Raw genomic sequence first — 19695 nt, 5'->3', positions numbered from 1 at the left:
GTGAGCTACAGAAGAAGAAGGGTCAATCAAAGCACCAGAAGTGATGGAGAGCTGGAAGTCCCACTGTGAAGGCTGTGTGCTGTTGATCTGAATAGAGCAGGACATGGCAACAAACAATGGAAGTGCAATAATAATGATCTGACTGGCAGTCAACCCTTTCCTCCCAGCACTACCGAATGGATCTGTCTACAGATGAGGCACATTCATTTGCAAGTCTTTACAGGTGGAAGGCTTGAGGATTGCCAGTTTGATCCATCAAAATTAAAACTTCATCTTCATCTCATCGTGCTCTGACATCCCATTACATTCTTGCCTTCTGTGAGTAGGCAAGTTTTAAGGAAAGATGGGTCCCATTTGCCTTTATCAAAATTGCAGCCAAAAAATACCTATTAATTATATCAAGAATTACCTTAACTATATATGGCTGCTGCAAGGCACATAGCTATTACTGCTGCATTCCTGCTCCCCAGGAAATGCACAAGAAAGTGGGAACATGTCAGCCTCTCACTTTTTTTCTAAAATTTTCCAGCCCTACCCAGCCTCCAGGACATCACCACAGGGCTCAGAAAATTCTACCATTTGTATCCTCCTTACAGCTTACTTTCACCTTACTTACCCCTTACTCACCCCAACAACATTGTTGTTGTAACCCATGGCATCAACCAATGACACCCAGTTCTACCTCCTGACTAACTCTCAAACCTCTCCCTTAATCTGACACCTAGGCTGGAACTCTCCAGTCTTGCACGTCCCACTACTGCTGCCAGTGAGAACGGAGAATTTGGCACTCAGCCAAATCTTCATTGACAGCAGTGGAACTGGAGAATCCCAGCTGTGGGCAAGGTTGGAGAATTCTGGACATAGTCTTTGTTCAGTTGAATGCATACATCGTCTGACAGCTGTATTTTGACTTTTAAATTAATCTTTTGTTTTACAGAGTGATATCATAATAAGATAGTTAAAATAAAGACATACTTAAAATATTTACTTTAAGAGAGTGTAGTATGGATTTAATTTAGATCTTTTAAAGGGAAGTGGTGGTGCAGTGATAATGTCACTGGACTAGTAATCCGGATGCCCAGGCTAAAGCTCTTGGATCAGGGGTTAAAATGCCATCAGGCAGCTGGTAGAATTTAAATTGAATTAGTAAATTTGGAATTCAAAAATAGTTTCAATAATGTGCCATGAAACTATCAATGATTGTTGTAAACACCCATCTGATTCACTAATGTCCTTTGGTGCTTCTCTATGAACAGTATGCTTTGTCTGTATAGTGCGCAAGAAACAATACTTTTCACTGTATGCTAATACATGTGACAATAATAAATCAAGTCAAAAGCAATCTTCTGTTCTCACCTTGACTGGCCCATGTGACTCCAAACCCATAGCAATGTGGTTAACTCTTAATTGCCCTTTGAAATGTCCTATCAAGCCACTCAATTGTACCAAAGCACCACAGAGTCTAAAAGGAATGAAATTGGAGGGATCACGGGGCATCAGCCTCGGCACCGAAACAACAGCAAACACAGCCCCGTGCACTCTGCAAAGTCCTCCTGACTAACACTGGGGCTTGTGCCAAACTAAAGGCTCGCTCACAGACTAGTCAAGCAAAAGCCTGACATAGTCACCAAATTGTACCGTACGGACAATGTCACAGACAACACCATCACAGCCAACAAGAGACTTCATTTACATGGATAGTTTGGGGAAGCTAGGGTTGTTCTCCTTACTGAGTGGAAGGTTGAGAGGAGATTTGACAGAGGTGCTCAAAATCAGAGTAGGTAGAGAGAAACTCTTCCTATTAATGGAAGTGTCGAGAACTAGAACTTGCAGATTTATGGTGATTGGCAAAAGAAACAAAGATGACAAGAGGAAAATCTTCTATGCAGTGAGTGGTTAAAATTTGGAATGCATTGCCTGGAAGGTGGGTGGGTGCACATTCAAACTCGAGTTTTAAATAGGAATTGGAAAAGCACCTGAAGGAAAACAACAGCGGGGCAGCCTAAATTGCTCTTCCGGAGAGCCGACATGGGCTCAATAGGCCAAATGGTCTCTTTCTGTGTCTTAACCATTTTCTGATTTCATCATTCAAGATACAGCTTGCCTCATTAACATTACAAGCACAAATTGCTGTGAAGGATATCTCTGAATAAATTAGCAATCAATTCTTTCTGAACAAAGTCTGAACTCAATTATGTTAGGAAATATATATCGTTTTGGGTAACTTACATTTGTATATGTGTACGTTAAGAATAAGATATGGCTTTAAGTTTAAGCTTACTTTATATTACTGAAATTGAGTGTAAGGGAGACTTCAGTTTTGGCTTCACTTTAAAAGATGCCTGCATTTTAATGAGGTTGTTAAGCCTCTAAAACAAACACAGGGTCTAAAAAACTAAGTTGTTGCTTAGCAACCAGGGGCTTACAGAGACAGCAAAGGCGTCCAGTTGGAATAAAGAGACCCAGAAGGAAAGCTGGATCAGGGTCATGAAGGGAGACTGCAAAGAACAGGGCCCCAAATTAAAGTACAGAATGATCTTGAAACCAGGAGGGGGGGAAAAGGGGATGATAGAAGCAAATTCCAAGAAGAAATTCTAGTCAAAGGAATAAAGAACAGGAATCTGGAAAAAGGGTTCTGTTCAGTGAAGTTAAGGGTGAGGAACAGAGAGATTCCAAGTTAAAAAGGCAAACTACAGAAAGCAGTTGCTGAGGTATCTGTACAAGTTGTTTTGGGTGCTGCTTAGTTTCAGAGTGTGGGGTGTCTGACTACAGTTTGCCTATTGGTTTACATGGACTGTGCACTTACTGCGAACATTGAAGTAGAAGATAGATTTTGTAACCTATGTTATCCTTACAAATCTGTACATATCAGTAAAGGTATAGTGGGTTGAAGGAATATTGTAAAATAGTTAATTTTTAATTTGATTTATTATTGTCACATGGATGAGTATACAGTACAAAGTATTGTTTCTTGCTCACTATACAGACAAAGCATACCGTAAATAGAGAAGAAAAGAGAGAGTGCAGAATGTAGTGTCGCAGTCATAGCTAGGGTCAACTTAATAGTTGAGGCTGCAGAAAGATTTAGACAGTTTAGGAGAGTGGTCCAAGAAGTGGCTGATGAAATTCAACGTGGGCAAGTGCGAGGTCGTACACTTTGGAAAAAAGAATAGAGGCATGGACTATTTTCTAAACGGTGACAAAATTCATAATGCTAAAGTGCAAAGGGACTTGGGAGTCCTAGTCCAGGATTCTCTAAAGGTAAACTTGCAGGTTGAGTCCGTAATTAGGAAAGCAAATGTAATGTTGTCATTTATCTCAAGAGGCTTGGAATACAAAAGCAGGGATGTACTTCTGAGGCTTTATAAAGCACTGGTTAGGCCCCATTTGGAGTACTGTGAGCAATTTTGGGCCCCACACCTCAGGAAGGACATACTGGCACTGGAGCGGGTCCAGCGGAGATTCACACGGATGATCCCAGGAATGGTAGGCCTGACATACGATGAACGTCTGAGGATCGTGGGATTATATTCATTGGAGTTTAGGAGGTTGAGGGGAGATCTGATAGAAACTTACAAGATAATGAACGGCTTAGATAGGATGGACGTAGGGAAGTTGTTTCCATTAACAGGGGAGACTAGGACGCGGGGGCACAGCCTTAGAATAAAAGGGAGTCACTTTAGAACAGAGATGAGGAGAAATTTCTTCAGCCAGAGAGTGGTGGGTCTGTGGAATTCATTGCCACAGAGGGCTGTGGAGGCCGAGACGTTGAGCGTCTTCAAGACAGAAATTGATAAATTCTTGATTTCTCGAGGAATTAAGGGCTATGGGGAGAGAGCGGGTAAATGGAGTTGAAATCAACCATGATTGAATGGTGGAGTGGACTCGATGGGCCGAATGGCCTTACTTCCGCTCCTATGTCTTATGGTCTTAATATGAAGTAGGTCCATTCAAAAGTCTGATGGCAGCAGAGAAGAAGCTGTTCTTGAGTCAGTTGGTACGTGTCCTCAGACTTTTGTATCTTTTACTCAACGAAAGAAGGTGGAAGAGAGTATGTCCGGGATGTGTGTAGTCCTTGATTATGCTGCCTGCTTTTCCGAGACAGCGGGAAGACAGAATCAATGGATGGAAGGCTAGTTTGCGTGATGGACTGGGCTTCTTTCACAACCTTTTTTAGTTTTCTTGTTTAATAAATGTTGTTTTATGTTAGGGGTTCACCAGCTGACTCCTGTGTCTCTTTTTAGCAGCCACCCTCCGCACATCTAAACAATGTTAGGATCTATCAAGGCAGGTGCCACCCTGGGATTTGAATTGTCCAGTAGTGACATCTGCTGGGATTGTAACAATTATAATAACAACTAGTATTATATAGCATGTTTAATGTAGTAAAACATCTCAAGGCAATTCATAAGAGTGAAAAACTTGACACCAAGCCAGATAAAGGGGGTATTCCTAGAATCCCTACAGTGCAGAAGAGGCCATTCGGCCCATCAAGTCTGCACCAACTGTCTGACAGGGTACCTTAATCAGGCCCTATCCCCCGCTCAATCCCTGTAACCCCATACATTTCCCATGGCCAATTCACCTAACCTACACATCTTTGGAGTGTGGGAGGAAACTGGAGCACCTGCAGACATGAGAATGTGTCACACTCCACAGAGACAGTGACCTGTGATTGGAATTGAACCCGCGTCACTGAGGCAGAGAGGCAGCAGTGCTAACCACTGAGCCACCGTGCCGCCCAATTAGATAAAGTGGCCACAAACCTGGTCAAGAGTTTAAGAAGCGTCTTATCAAGTTGTAGGACAATAGAGAGGTAGAGAGATGCAGAGGCTTAGAGGAGGAATTCCAGGTTTAGGATCCCAAATGTTGGAGCAATGAAAATCAGGCTTGCAGAAGAGGCTAGAATCGGATAAATGCAGAGATCTTAGAAGGTAGAGCTAAAGGAAGGAAAGACTAAACAAAAGTGAACCAGCACAAGAAGGTCAGGCGACCTAGAGGAGAACAACATTCCACAGAAAAGAGAATATTAATCTCATCGAACAACGAGAAGCATACTCCAATTGACAAAGAAAACACCTACTAAAACTACAAGAAAAGTCCAACACTTCCACCAGGAAAAAATGTGCAATGAAGAGCGTGTCTGCATTTGCAGATACTACCAACAAGGACGGCCTCAATAGAAACCAGATGGAAAGACCCATGAAAACCTGGTTCAAACAACAAAAACACTTAACAATCATAGATGACCTCCTGGTCTACAATGAGCAGCTGGGCATTCTAGTCTCCCTGCAGTCAGATATCCTTCATAAAATACACCCAAGCATCAATCACCAAGTGCAGGGCATGGGCAAAAATCCATTGTCTAATGGCCAGGCATTTCCAAGATGAGTGAAGGCACCATTGCAAATTGCCAGGTGTGTGTGTTGCACAAGCAGGACTAAAGAAAATCCCTCATCCCCACAAAATTCCCTACCAGGACAAGTGAGAGGCTGGGTGTTGACCTGTTCGTCTTCAATAGCAAATCATTCCTTATAGTGGTGAACTACTCCTCCAGATGGGTTGTGAATAACTATATACAACTACAACAGAGGCAGTAATTAAGGCACTAAAAGAAATGATCGCGAGCCATGGCATCCCAGATGAGATGGTGTCCGATAATGGCCCACAATTTTCAAATGAGTACTTCACATACTTCACCACCAAATCTGGGTTCTACCATCGTAGCAGTCCTGGATATACCCACAGTCAACTGGGAAGGCTGAATGTGTAAAAGCCCTTGTAAAAAAAAATGAGGACTTCCCCATAGCACTGCTCAAATACAGACCCATCTCTTTCGAATGTGCCTTGTTAATATCTGAACTCCTGATGGGCAGGAAACTGCACATAATTTCCAAATCTGCTGAAAAAACTCATGTCAGGATTTGTAACCTAAGATTACCAGGACATCCAAGCAAGACAGCAGTCTTAATGGCAAAAGCAAGCAGTGGCGGATTAACCATTAGGCTGAGTAGGCTTAAGCCTAGGGGCCCAGAAGGGAGGGGGGCCCCAAGAGCAAAAAAAATCACTAACTGTTCAGGTGAGCGTTCATTTTCGGCACTGAAGAGGATCAAAATCTATTTGCACTCAACAATGAGCGATGAGAAACTTAGTCATCTGGCACTCATGCACATGGAATCAGACATGCTTCGATCTGTTGATTTACATACTGTTATCGACACTTTTGTAAACCAAAAAACACGGAAGCTTTTTAAAGTACAAATGTAAAGCAAATGAAAAATACATGAATAAAAGGGTTGTAATTGATTCATATAACTTCATGATATTATACATGTAGTACATTATACATAGTACAACGATGTAAGTTATCTAACGTCACTTAACGTCACTTTATTCTATTCAACGAAGGGTGGGGCAGGGGGCCTTACTAAAGCTCAGCCTAGGGGTCCAGGTGGTAGTTAATCCACCACTGAAAGCAAGCTTCCACCTACAACAGAAGGTACCACACCAGACTTGCCACAGTTACAGAAAATGACATGAAATAGATTAAAGACCTCGAGAGAAAAGGTGCTGTCCTTCGAGAGGACGAGGACCAAACTCTCTCTCCTACCTGGTAGGCACCGCAGAGGCCACAGTCAGGAGGAGAAACAGGAAGAGACATCTCCTCATACCTGGACTGCCAATTCTCTCTGTGCAATGCAGAGATACTGAGGAACATACTCAGATGCCAGAACAATCTCCAAACCTACAAAAATAAACCAGCAGTGACAGAGCCTACCACATGACAGTCGTCTGCACAAGATATGGAAACATAGAAACTAGAAGCAGGAGTAGACTATTCAGCCCTTCGAGCTTGCTTCACCATTCATTTTGATCGTGGCTGATCATCGAATTCAATACCCTGATTCCTCCTTCCTCCCATATCCCTTGATCCCTTTAGCCCCTAGAGCTATATCTAATGTCTTCTTGAAATGAGACAATGTTTTGGCCTCAACTACATTCTGTGCTAGTGAATTCCACACATTCATCACCCTCTCAGTGAAGAAATTTCTCCTCACCTCAGTCCTAAAAGGTTAATCCCTTATCCTCAAATTATGATCCTTAGTTCTGGACACGCCCACAACCTTTGGGAACATTCTTTCTGAATCTACTCCGTCTAACCCTGTTAGAATTTTATAACTTTCTATGAGATCCCATCTCACTCTTTTGAATTCCAGTGAATATAATCCTAAATTAATCCTACTTAAGGAACTTCATGTGTTTAAAATTATATTGCCGAGGAGCAGTATGTAGATAAGAGGAGACATAGGATAGATCCTTGGGGAATTCCAGATATAGCTGTATATAAGCAGGAACAGGAGCCATTCGTCTCTCCTCATTTGACAGATCTGCCATCCCAGGAATCAGCTTGGTAAACCTTCGCTGTGCTCCCTCCATAGTAAGGACATCCTCCCACAGATAAGGACACCAAAACTGCACACAATACTCCAGGTGTGGCCTCACCAATGCCCTATACATTTGCAAAACATTCCTATCCCTATACTCAAATCCTCCTGCTGTGAAGGCCAACATACCATTTGCTTTCTTTACTGCCTGCTGTACCTGCACGCTTACTTTCAGCGACTGATGCATGAAGACACCAAGGCCTCACTGAGTATCCACCTCTCTCAACTTACACCCATTCAAGTAATAATCTACCTTCCTATTATTGCTAGCAAAGTGGATAACCTCACATTTATCCACATTATACTGCATCTGCCATGCCCACATACTCAACCTGTCCAAATCATGCTTTTACAATCATAGTTTAAAGCCTCCAGGCCGCCTGGACCTTTGAATTCAAGAACTTAAAGGGAGGGAAATAGGGGTAATGATAATACAGCAATGACAATGTTAGTGTATGATAGTTCTCACAATATAAGACATAAGGAAAACTATAATCACTTGAAATACATTGGATAAAGTCTTAGTGGGAAGTATAGTGTAAGGGTTGGGCACATATAGCTTTAATGTGGACCTGAATACAGTACCACCTACACAGTGATGTAAGAGAGCAACTCATTTATACTGGTGAGTGTTGGGTCGAGCCTCATGTACCAGTGAGCATGGATAGAGCTCCTAGCTTGTACCCTTTACTGTATATTTGTAAATAGTTCTATGAGTCAATGAAGACTTGTAGTAAATCTGGGTATGACTACCAAACTATAACCAACACCCGACAGCAAATGGGTCCTGACACATGTTAGAATACAACAGAAGAATTTTGGATGAGCTCAAGCTTACCAAGGTTGCAAGATGGTTTGCCAGTCAGAACTGCATTGGAATGGTTGAGTCCAGAGGTAACAAAGGCACAGAAGGCGATTCAATAGTAGGTAAACTGAGGTAAGAGTGGGGATTGTTAATTTTATGGAGATGGAGGTAGGCAGATCTAGTGATGGAGAGGATATGAAGTCAGAAGCTCAGCTCATAGGCAAATAGGATGGCAAGGTTTCAAATGGTCTCTACCGCCTCAGGCCAATAGCTAGGTAGTGTTTGTGGTGCGGGACAACAGCTTAATTCTTCAGAATATTTAATTAGCGTAAGTTTATACATGTCTAACATTGGATGTAAGACGAGTGGCATGACAAATCAGAGGCAGTAGAGGGATTGGGTGCCATGGCGATGAGGTACAGCTGATGTCATCAATGTACTTAAGGAACCTCATGTGTTTAAAATTATATTGCTGAGGAGCTGTATGTAGATAACAGGGAACATAGGACAGATCCTTGGGGAATTCTAGATGTAGCTGTGTACAAGCAGGAACAGGAGCCATTGCAAGTGTTTCTCTGGCTATGACTGGATAGATAATAACTGAGTCAGATAAGGGTAGCCCACAAACAACAGAGAGGCATTGGAGGAGCAAGGCAGAGTCACTCACATCAAAGGATGAAGAGGGATAGTTCACCATGACCATAGTCACATAGGACATCATTAGAACATCAGACAAGAGCCATTTCAGTGCTGTTGTGGAGCAGAAAATTGATTGGAGATGTTCAAACATGGAACTACTGGAAAGATGATTACAGATTTAGGGAAGACCCTGTCTAAACACGGTATTGACTCTTTTGCTTTGGTTGTATCACATCATGGACTAACATCTATATTTCATCAACATTTATGAATGTAGTTAGTGCTAGCTGAACTAGACATAACCTACTGTTATGGTAGTCATGATACTTTTCAAAAAAAAACTTAGAAACGGGGATGATCTAAAAATGGATCTTGAAGATTGCAAGTGGTATTGTTCTTGGGAGGAAAGGATGTTGGTACACCATCTTGGAAACAAATGGTCTTCGTTCACGTGCCTGGCTACCTCATGTTTTGCCATTGCCAGAGGACACTAAGTTTTTGTCAATTTCCACCAATTAATTCCATATTTTATAGAACATGGCGTGTCTACTTTTCTCCTTCCTTTACTGTAGTGATTCCGAATCCCATACTAAATCTTTGATCACTAGTATATTTTCCTTACTGATTAATACCGAATGATGCAGCATGTCTTTAGATTGCTTCCATTTATTTGTAGCTCTAGCTAATTAAGGATCCCACACATCGTGCCTAATAAAAGATTGGACAAACAAGTGTTTGATATTTTTGTTGCAATACCAATATGTAAGGGGGAGCTATACAATAAATGGCAGAACCATCAGGAGTATAGACACACAGAGAGACCTGGGTGTACAAGTCCACAGATCCTTAAAGGTGGCAGCACAGGTGGAGAGGGTGGTCAAGAAGGCATATGGCATGCTTGCCTTTATTGGACGGGGCTTAGAATATAAAAGTTGGCATATGATGTTGCAGCTGTATAGAACGTTGGTTAGGCCACATTTGGAATACTGCATCCAGTTCTGGTCGCCACACTACCAGAAGGACGTGGAGGCTTTGGAGAGAGTACAGAAAAGGTTTATCAGGATGTTGCCTGGTATGGTGGATCTTAGCTATGAGGAGAGATTGGGTGAACTGGGGTTGTTCTCCCTGGAAAGACGGAGGATGAGGGGCGACCTAATAGAGGTGTATAAAATTATGAAGGGCATAGATAGAGTGAACAGTGGCAAGCTTTTTCCTAGGTCGGAGGTGATGAACATAAGGGGTCACGGGTTCAAGGTGAGGGGGGCAAGGTTCAGCACAGATATCAGGGGGACGTATTTTACACAGAGGGTGGTGGGGGCCTGGAATGCACTGCCAAGCAAGGTGATTGAGGCGGACACGCTGGGATCGTTTAAGACTTGTCTAGATAGCCACATGAACAGACTGGGAAAAGAGGGATACAAACGAATGGTCAAGTTGGGCACATGAGCGGCGCAGGCTTGGAGGGCCGAAGGGCCTGTTCCTGTGCTGTATTGTTCTTTGTTTGTTCTTTGAGAGGTTGGCTTGATTATGTAAGTGAAAACCAGGCTGAATGTGGAAAGAGCAGAGGGTAAGTGAAAAATTAAATAAGAGGAGCAATGAGATATTATCGGAGAGGCTGGCAACTAACATAAAAAGAAATTCAAAAGTCTTCTGTGTGCATATGTAACCCCCTGCTGACCACTATATGGGGCTAGACATAGACATAGAACAGTATAGCACAGAACAGGCCCTTCGGCCCACGATGTTGTGCCGAGCTTTATCTGAAACCAAGATCAAGCTATCCCACTCCCTATCATCCTGGTGTGCTCCATGTGCCTATCCAATAACCGCTTAAATGTTCCTAAAGTGTCTGACTCCACTATCACTGCAGGCAGTCCATTCCACACCCCAACCACTTTCTGCGTAAAGAACCTACCTCTGATATCCTTCCTGTATCTCCCACCACGAACCCTATAGTTATGCCCCCTTGTAATAACTCCATCCACCCGAGGAAATAGTCTTTGAACGTTCACTCTATCTATTCCCTTCATCATTTTATAAACCTCTATTAAGTCTCCCCTCAGCCTCCTCCGCTCCAGAGAGAACAGCCCTAGCTCCCTCAACCTTTCCTCATAAGACCTACCCTCCAAACCAGGCAGCATCCTGGTAAATCTCCTCTGCACTCTTTCCAGCGCTTCCACATCCTTCTTATAGTGAGGTGACCAGAACTGCACGCAATATTCCAAATGTGGTCTCACCAAGGTCCTGTACAGTTGCAGCATAACCCCACGGCTCTTAAACTCCAACCCCCTATTAATAAAAGCTAACACACTATAGGCCTTCTTCACAGCTCTATCCACTTGAGTGGCAACCTTTAGAGATCTGTGGATATGAACCCCAAGATCTCTCTGTTCCTCCACAGTCTTCAGAACCCTACCTTTGACCCTGTAATCCACATTTAAATTAGTCCTACCAAAATGAATCACCTCACATTTATCAGGGTTAAACTCCATTTGCCATTTTTCAGCCCAGCTTTGCATCCTATCTATGTCTCTTGCAGCCTACAACAGCCCTCCACCTCATCCACTACTCCACCAATCTTGGTGTCATCAGCAAATTTACTGATCCACCCTTCAGCCCCCTCCTCTAAGTCATTAATAAAAATCACAAAGAGCAGAGGACCAAGCACTGATCCCTGCGGCACTCCGCTAGCAACCTGCCTCCAATCCGAAAATTTTCCACCGACCACCACCCTCTGTCTTCGATCAGACAGCCAGTTACCTATCCAATCGGCCAACTTTCCCTCTATCCCACACCTCCTCACTTTCATCATAAGTCGACCATGGGGGACCTTATCAAACGCCTTACTAAAATCCATGTATATGACATCAACTGCCCTACCTTCATCAACACTATTTAAATATTCAATCAACAGGATCCTGAATTCATAGCGGTTGATGTTGATTTGGCTAATTCCCTGTTTACCCATAAATGTCAGTACTGTAATCGGAATATCAAAAATAAATTTAATAACACATATCATTAACAGACATAAAACAGTGAGCTCTGATCTAGAACTGTTGGGGCCCATCCATTGGTGCACACATGGGGAAACTCATCCTCAGTAACACATTTGTAGATACTGTTCCAGTTGGATTGTATAGTCCCCACCAGTTACTCACGACACCCACACACAGTCCAGGAGAGACACACGTGTGGAAGATGATGCCGCAGGAGGCAGAGGTGCCGCGAGCTATCCGCGCAGCAACGTAGGTCGAGTGCGCTGAAGGCTGTCCTCCTCGGCGGTAATGAAAAGAACAGGCAGGGGAACGCCTGGCTGCCTCTCACTCCAAACCGAATTCTCACTGCCTGGAAAAAGCTCTCTCTCTCTTCAGCTCTGCCTCTTCAGCTCTGCCCTTGCTTCACTTCCTGGCGCCCTTTTTTCCTCCCGCCCCCAGAGCAATCCCATTGGCCCAGCCCACATCACTCAACCAACAACATCCTGTTCGGCAAACAGGACACTGAAACCCACAAGGGACAAAGAACACTGGTAAATGTCTTCCCCACAAATTTTCCTCAGTCCCTTACACATATAAAAGCAGATGGGTAGCATGAGGATGGGTGGGGCCAATTAGCATCCTAAAAGATTGAAAACTAATGACAGAGGGACTGGCTGAGGTAGAAAGTGAGTACTTTGCATTTATGTTTGCAAAGAAAGAGGACACTGTCAAAGTTATAGAGGTAGTTGAAATACTGAAAGGGCTAAAAATTAATAAAGAGGATGTACTAAAAAGGCTGGCCGTTCTTAACATTGATAAGTCACAAGGGCCAGATAGGATGCGTTCAAGGATGCTAAGGTAAGTAAGGGCAGAAATTGTGTAGGCACGAGCCATAATCTTTCAATCCTTCATGGATCCAAGGGTGGTACCAGAGGACTGGAGAACTGCAAATGGTACAGTCTTGTTTGAAAAAGGGTGTAAGTATAAATCCAGTAACGATAGGCCAGTCAGTTCAACATCAGTGGTAGAAAAGCTTTTAAGAACAATAATCACAGGATAAAATTGATTAGTTAATAGTCACTTGGACAAGGGTGGATAAATTAGGGAAAATTAACAAGAATTTGTAAAAGGGTAATGTGTCTAACCGAACAAAAACAGAAAACACTGTAATATCTCAAATGGTCTGACAGCATCTGTAGAGAGAAGAGAGCCGTCGTTTCGAGTTTGGGTGATCCTTCATCAGAGCTGGCATAGGTTCATCCAGACACAAAACTTTAGCTCTGCTCTCGCTCCGCAGCTGCTGAGATTTTCCAATACTTTTAGTTTTTGTTTCAGATTCCAGCATCTGCAGTAATGCTTTTATCTCAGTGTTTAACCAACCTTGATTGAATTTTTTGATGGGGTGAAAGAGAGTGTTGATGAACATAATGCAGTTGATGTGATGTGTATGGACTTCTATACGTGTTTGATAAAGGTGACACTTTGCCAGCAAAGTGAAGCCTGTGGAATAAAAGGAACAGTGGCAGCCCGGTATGAAGTTGGCTGATTGACAGGGTTCTGAGAGTAGTGGGAACATTTCTTTCTCAGATTGGAGGAAAGTATGTGTTCCCCAGGAGTTGATTTGAGGACAATTGTTTTTCTTAACATATATTAATGGCTTGGACTTGAAACGGGACCAAACAGCCCACTTGATTGGAGCTTCATAAACATTCACTACCTCTGTCACTGACAGCAGTGGCGGCAGTGTGTGCTATCTACAAGATACACTTTAGCAATTCACCAATGCTTCTTCAACAAACCCATTGCCTCTACCATTGCAAAGGACGAGGTCAGCAGATGCATGGGAACACCACCACCTGCAAGTTCCCCTCCAAGTCACTCACCATCCTGACTTGGAATTATATTGCCATTCCTTCACTGGGTCAAAATCCTGGAACTCTCTTCCTATCAGCATTGTGGGTGTTACTACACAACATGGGCTGCAGCATTTCAGGAAGACAGCTCACCATCACCTTCAAGCACAATTATCATAGAATCATAGAATCATAGAATCCTACAGTGCAGAAAGAGGCCATTCAGCCCATCGAGTCTGCACCGACCACAATCCCACCCAGGCCCTATCCACATGTCCCTATATATTTACCCACTAAACCCTCTAACCTATGCATCCCGGGACACTAAGGGGCAATTCAGAATGGCCAATCAACCTAGCCCGCACATCTTTGGACTGTGGGAGGAAACCGGAGCACCTGGAGGAAACCCACGCAGACACAGGGAGAATGTGCAAACTCCACACAGACAGCGACCTGAGCCGGGATTCAAACCCAAATACCTGGAGCTGTGAAGCAGCAGTGCTAACCACTGTGCTACTGTGCCGCCCAAAATCTTTCTTCCCATACTGGGAGTCGAACCCGGGCCGCCTGGGGTGAAAACCAGGAATCCTAACCGCTAGACCATAAGGGAGGAATTAGTGATGGGAATAAATGATGGCTTCACCAGCAACACTCACATCCTTTGAGAATAGTTTCAGAGAAGATTCACTAGGATAATTCCTAGAATTAAGTGGTTGTTTTTCTCCCCGAAGTTTAAAAAAAATGAGAGATGTAATTGAAACATACAAGATTCTGCGTGGGGGAGTGTAGAACTAGGTGGGCACAATTTAAAAATAAGGAGTCTCCCATTTAAGATGGAGAGGAGAAGGAAATTCTTCTCTCAATGGGTTCTTAGCCTTTGGAATTCTCCTCCACAGACAGCAGTGGAGGTTGGATCATTGAATATATTCAAGGATTCTTGATTGACATGGGAGTAAAAGGTTTAGGGGAAGGGCAAGAAAATGCCATTGAGGTCAAAATCAAATCAGCCATGATCGTATTGAATGGTGGAGTAGTCGCAATGGGTTGAATGACTATTCCTGCTCCTATGGCCTTATGATCAAAGAGGAAGGATAGAAGTAAACCAAAAGCAGCATGTGAGGAAGAGGGAGACAGTAAGATACTTCCAAGCAAAATGGAGAATGAAAAAATAAACTGAGGACCAGTGAACACAATGGACTAAAAGTGGAAACAAGCAATCAGTGAGGAAATGTGGCATGACAGTGAGAAAGTAAGGGTACAGGCTCCAGTCAGTGAAAACCATCTGATTATTAATGTTTTCATACAGTCAGCAACACAATTGACAATTTTGCAATTAAAAGTGAACCACCCACCCTTCCCCAAGTTCTCAACCATCAGTCAAGAACAAGCCAAGTGTGTTGGGTTGCATTCTCCTGAGCCTCCTCAATACTACTATCCTGCAAACCTCACTGCTCTATTCAGAACTCCATTATTTTACTCTTCCACCACTAGAAACGAGTCTGCTGTTGAGATATTGGGATTTTTTTTAGAGCACAGGCAGTGTTACCTACTTTATCACCAGGAATGACCAGCATTTGACTCTTACTGTCCTACTTCAAAATCAGGTTAGCTTATACAAGGAGACCTTCCCCCACAGGTGAGCACTTTCCATTGCCAGCACTGGCCTTACTTGCCTGGTAATGAGGTGTGGCAACAGAAGAAAGAAAGCTTTACCTTGGAGCTACTGTGTGGCCTTGGCTCGCAGAGCAGAGGCTGAACCGGATAATGTGAGCAGCTCTATTCCTTGTCACACATCAACTGTGAGACTCCACCCACATTATCAGTGATATTTCTTTCCAGCACATCACAGAGATGGGTGGCTACTGAGGGAATCTGATGTCTACTTATCTGAGTCCACAACAGGGAAATGTACCATTCCTCTGAAAAGTTCCCAACATTGAGAAAGGAGCGGGCAGTCTGGATTATCAACAACTGTCAGGAAATAGATCACTAGACAAAATGAAGCAATGGGGAATTGTGACGCTAGATGGGAAAAGGCTGTGGAGACAGATAATGGGTTTCCATTTCTCTGGTCTCTGAATAAGTGCTCTGCAATGGGTTTGATGAAAACGGGGGAGGGGGGCGGAATGTTGACGTCTGTAAAGGTATACAAAAGCCAGTCATACACATTGGATGTCCAGATTCTCTCTAAAATGGAGCTGTGCTAAAGCACCAGCCATTAAGCTGAAAAGACTTTGAGTTGTCAAACGAAAAAGGATTACTGTATTTTATTTGAAGTTACATACCGTTACACTATACCAAAGTCAACTGAATACTAGTTATGCAAAACTGAGGTAACTGTATGTTGGGGAGGATACATTACACAACAGGGTTGATTTGAGGGGATTATTTGCCGTTTTAGCCTCCGTACTCACATCGACAGGTTTCAATTGGTTGATGATCGTGCTCTTCCCGCTATTGTCCAGCCCTAAGCAAAGAATATTCACATCCCTGCGCTTCAGCCTCAGCCAAACGGCTAATTTATCCAACAAGCCCATGGCTGGACTGGACAGCACTGACTTGGTTGCCAGGTCCCACTGCTCTCTCTTGTGCGTCTACAGTGACGCAACTGCAACCCTCAACCTCACCCGGGACCAAGACACCAACTTTGCTTACCCCCTATTCTGGGATATCTCCCCTGAAAAAGTTAGGGAAGACAGGAAAAGTGACATTAGCACCACAATCGGATCAGTTATGACCTTACTGACGGAACAGGCGTAGTGGCCTGAATGCCCTACTTCTCCTATTTCTTATGCACGTATGAAAGAAATTTAGGAAAGTGCCCCTTTTTTAAGATTTAAGATAGGGATATAAACACCCAAATCATGCCAAAGAAAATGATATTTATTCTGCATTCCGGTCCCTGTTTTGCCCACTTTGCGTCGGTATTCACAAAGGAGAGGGATGTGTTGACTGGGAGTGTCTCAGAGGGGAGTGTTGAACGGTTAGAGAAAATCTCCATTACAAGGGAGGAAGCGTTAGGTTTTTTAGAGAATATGAAGACTGACAAATCCCCAGGGCCTGATGGAATCTATCCAAGGCTGCTCAGGGAGACGAGAGATGAAATCGCTGGGCCTCTGACACAAATCTTTGTCTCGTCACTGGACACAGGTGAGGTCCCAGAGGATTGGAGGATAGCTAATGTGGTCCCGTTATTTAAGAAGGGTAGGAAGGATAACCCGGGTAATTATAGGCCGGTGAGCTTGACGTCCATGGTGGGGAAGTTGTTGGAGAGGATTCTTAGAGATAGGATGTATGTGCATTTAGAAAGGAATAAACTCATTAACGATAGTCAGCATGGTTTTGTGAGAGGGAGGTCATGTCTCACTAACCTGGTGGAGTTTTTTGAAGAAGTGACTAGAATGGTTGACGAGCGAAGGGCCATGGATGTCGTCCATATGGACTTTAGTAAAGCGTTTGACAAAGTACCTCATGGTAGGTTGGTGCAAAAGGTTGGATCTCATGGGATAAAGGGGGAGGTGGCTAGATGGGTGGAGAACTGGCTTGGTCACAGAAGACAGAGGGTGGTAGTGGAAGGGTCTTTTTCCGGCTGGAGGCCTGTGACTAGTGGTGTTCCGCAGGGCTCTGTATTGGGACCTCTGCTGTTTGTGATTTATATAAACGATCTGGAAGAAGGTGTAACTGGGGTGATCAGTAAGTTTGCAGACGACACGAAATTGGCAGGACTTGCAGATAGTGAGGAACATTGTCAGAGGCTACAGATGGATATAGATAGGCTGGAAATTTGGGCAAAGAAATGGCAGATGGAGTTCAATCCAGATAAATGCGAAGTGATGCATTTTGGTAAAGCTAATGTAGGGGGGAGCTATACGATAAATGGCAGAACCATAAAGGGTGTAGATACGCAGAGGGACCTGGGTGTGCAAGTCCACAGATCCTTGAAGGTGACGTCTCAGGTGGAGAAGGTAGGGAATAAGGCATATGGCATGCTTGCCTTTATAGGACGGGGCATAGAGTATAAAATTTGGGGTCTGATGTTGCAGATGTATAGAACGTTGGTTCGGCCGCATTTGGAATACTGCGTCCGGTTCTGGTCGCCACACTACCAGAAGGACGTGTAGCCTTTAGAGAGAGCGCAGAGGAGGTTTACCAGGATGTTGCCTGGTATGGAGGGGCTTAGTTATGAGGAGAGATCGGGTAAACTGGGGTTGTTCTCACTGGAAAGATGGAGGATGAGAGGAGACCGAATAGAGGTGTATAAAATTATGAAAGGCATAGACAGGGTGAATGGTGGGAAGCTTTTTCCCAGGTCGGTGGTGACGTTCACGAGGGGTCATAGGTTCAACGTGAGGGGGAGGAGGTTTAACACGGATATCAGAAGGACATATTTTACACAGAGGGTGGTGGGGGCCTGGAATGCGCGGCCAGGCAAGGTGGTGGAGGCGGGACACTGGGAACGTTTAAGACTTATCTAGATAGCCACATGAACGGAGTGGGAATGGAGGGATACAAAAGAATGGTCTAGTTTGGACGAGGGAGCGGCGCGGGCTTGGAGGGCCGAAGGGCCTGTTCCTGTGCTGTATTGTTACATAGAACATAGAACAGTACAGCACGGAACAGGCCCTTTGGCCCACGATGTTGTGCCGAGCTTTATCTGAAACCAAGATCAAGCTATCCCACTCCCTATCATCCTGGTGTGCTCCATGTGCCTATCCAATAACCGCTTAAATGTTCCTAAATTGTTCTTTGTTCTTTGTTCACTGTACAGAAGAGAGGCAGCAACCAGTGTGGCCACTCACAGTTCACAACCACCCTTAGTCCTGTATGACTGACTACCTTGAGTTGACAAATGTATAGATGAAAATAATAGGCATCCTAGAAAATAACACTTACACTTTAGGGATTTAAGATTGTATTGCTAGGCAGTGTTGGCCAATATACAATCCATGAGTGACATGTGACTATTTGGGAAGCCAGGTGTGGCAAATTTCATTTTTGATTAGTAAGTTAAAGTGCGTAAAGATCGAACTTGCATTTATATTACACATTTCTTAACTTCATGACACCCTAAATTGGTTTAAAGCCAATTAATTAGTTTTAAATTATAGTCATTGCTGTAGTGCACAGAAAGACACCATCTGCAGATAGCAAGGTCCCAGAAATAGCAATGTGATAATGACCTGACAATTTTTAAAAGTGATTTTATCCAGAATACTGGGAAAATTCTTCTGCTCTCTTTTGAATCGTGCCATGGAATCTTTTACATCCACATGAGAGGATGATGAAGTCTTGGTTTAATGACCCAACTGAAAAATGAAAGTCCCAATAATGAAACACTCCACTGGTACTAGACTGAAGTATCAGTGTAGATTGTGTTCAAGTTTCTTGTGGGAATTGAATCCACAACATTCTAACAGAGGTGAGAATGTCACCATTTAACGAAGACTGACATTGTCATTGGATATATAATCTCAATGTTAATATTTGCCTGCCATATGTATTTAATCTCCTGTGCATTTAGTGGTAAAATAGCAAGATAAAAAGCAGATGACTCAAGTGTTTCGTAATAAATGTATGTACACTCCTTCCTTGGCTATTATTTTTGATTATCTTTTAAAATGGAGTGTTGGTGAAATTAGAGGAATTCAGCACTGTGGGTACACTACTAAAATTTTATGGAGAAGGAAGCTGTCATTGTGGTCAGTCCAGCTAATTGGGATTAATCCATGTTTTATGAAAGATGTTTTATAATAAAATTTGTGTGTGTGGTAAGATGGTTTCAACACAGTCAAGTTTGCGGCTTATTAGCAATTTATATTGGACAATACTACTACAATTAAAAACAGAAATAGCTGGAACAGTCAGCAGGTCACGGCAGCATCTTTGGACAACAAAAGAGTTAACGTTTCAGGTCTGTGAACTTTCACCAGAACTTGGAAAAGTTATTGATGAAATAATGTCACAAATCTTCCTTT

General features: G+C 43.3%; 1 protein-coding gene across 1 annotated transcript in view; it reads right to left on the bottom strand.

Moving 5' to 3' along the window:
• LOC144493150 (ADP-ribosylation factor-like protein 6) overlaps positions 1-16257 on the bottom strand; it is a 34005-nt gene extending 17748 nt beyond the window's left edge. Inside the window, exon 1 of the mRNA XM_078212051.1 lies at positions 16135-16257. Within this exon, the coding sequence (XP_078068177.1) occupies positions 16135-16257 (123 nt within the window). The remainder of the gene's footprint in view (positions 1-16134) is intronic.
• Between the last annotated feature and the right edge of the window lie 3438 nt (positions 16258-19695).

This window comes from Mustelus asterias, chromosome 4 (assembly GCF_964213995.1).
Source record: "Mustelus asterias chromosome 4, sMusAst1.hap1.1, whole genome shotgun sequence".
Taxonomy (NCBI): domain Eukaryota; kingdom Metazoa; phylum Chordata; class Chondrichthyes; order Carcharhiniformes; family Triakidae; genus Mustelus; species Mustelus asterias.
The sequence above is the reverse complement of the archived record's forward strand: the minus strand, read 5'-3'. Positions and strand labels throughout refer to the sequence as shown.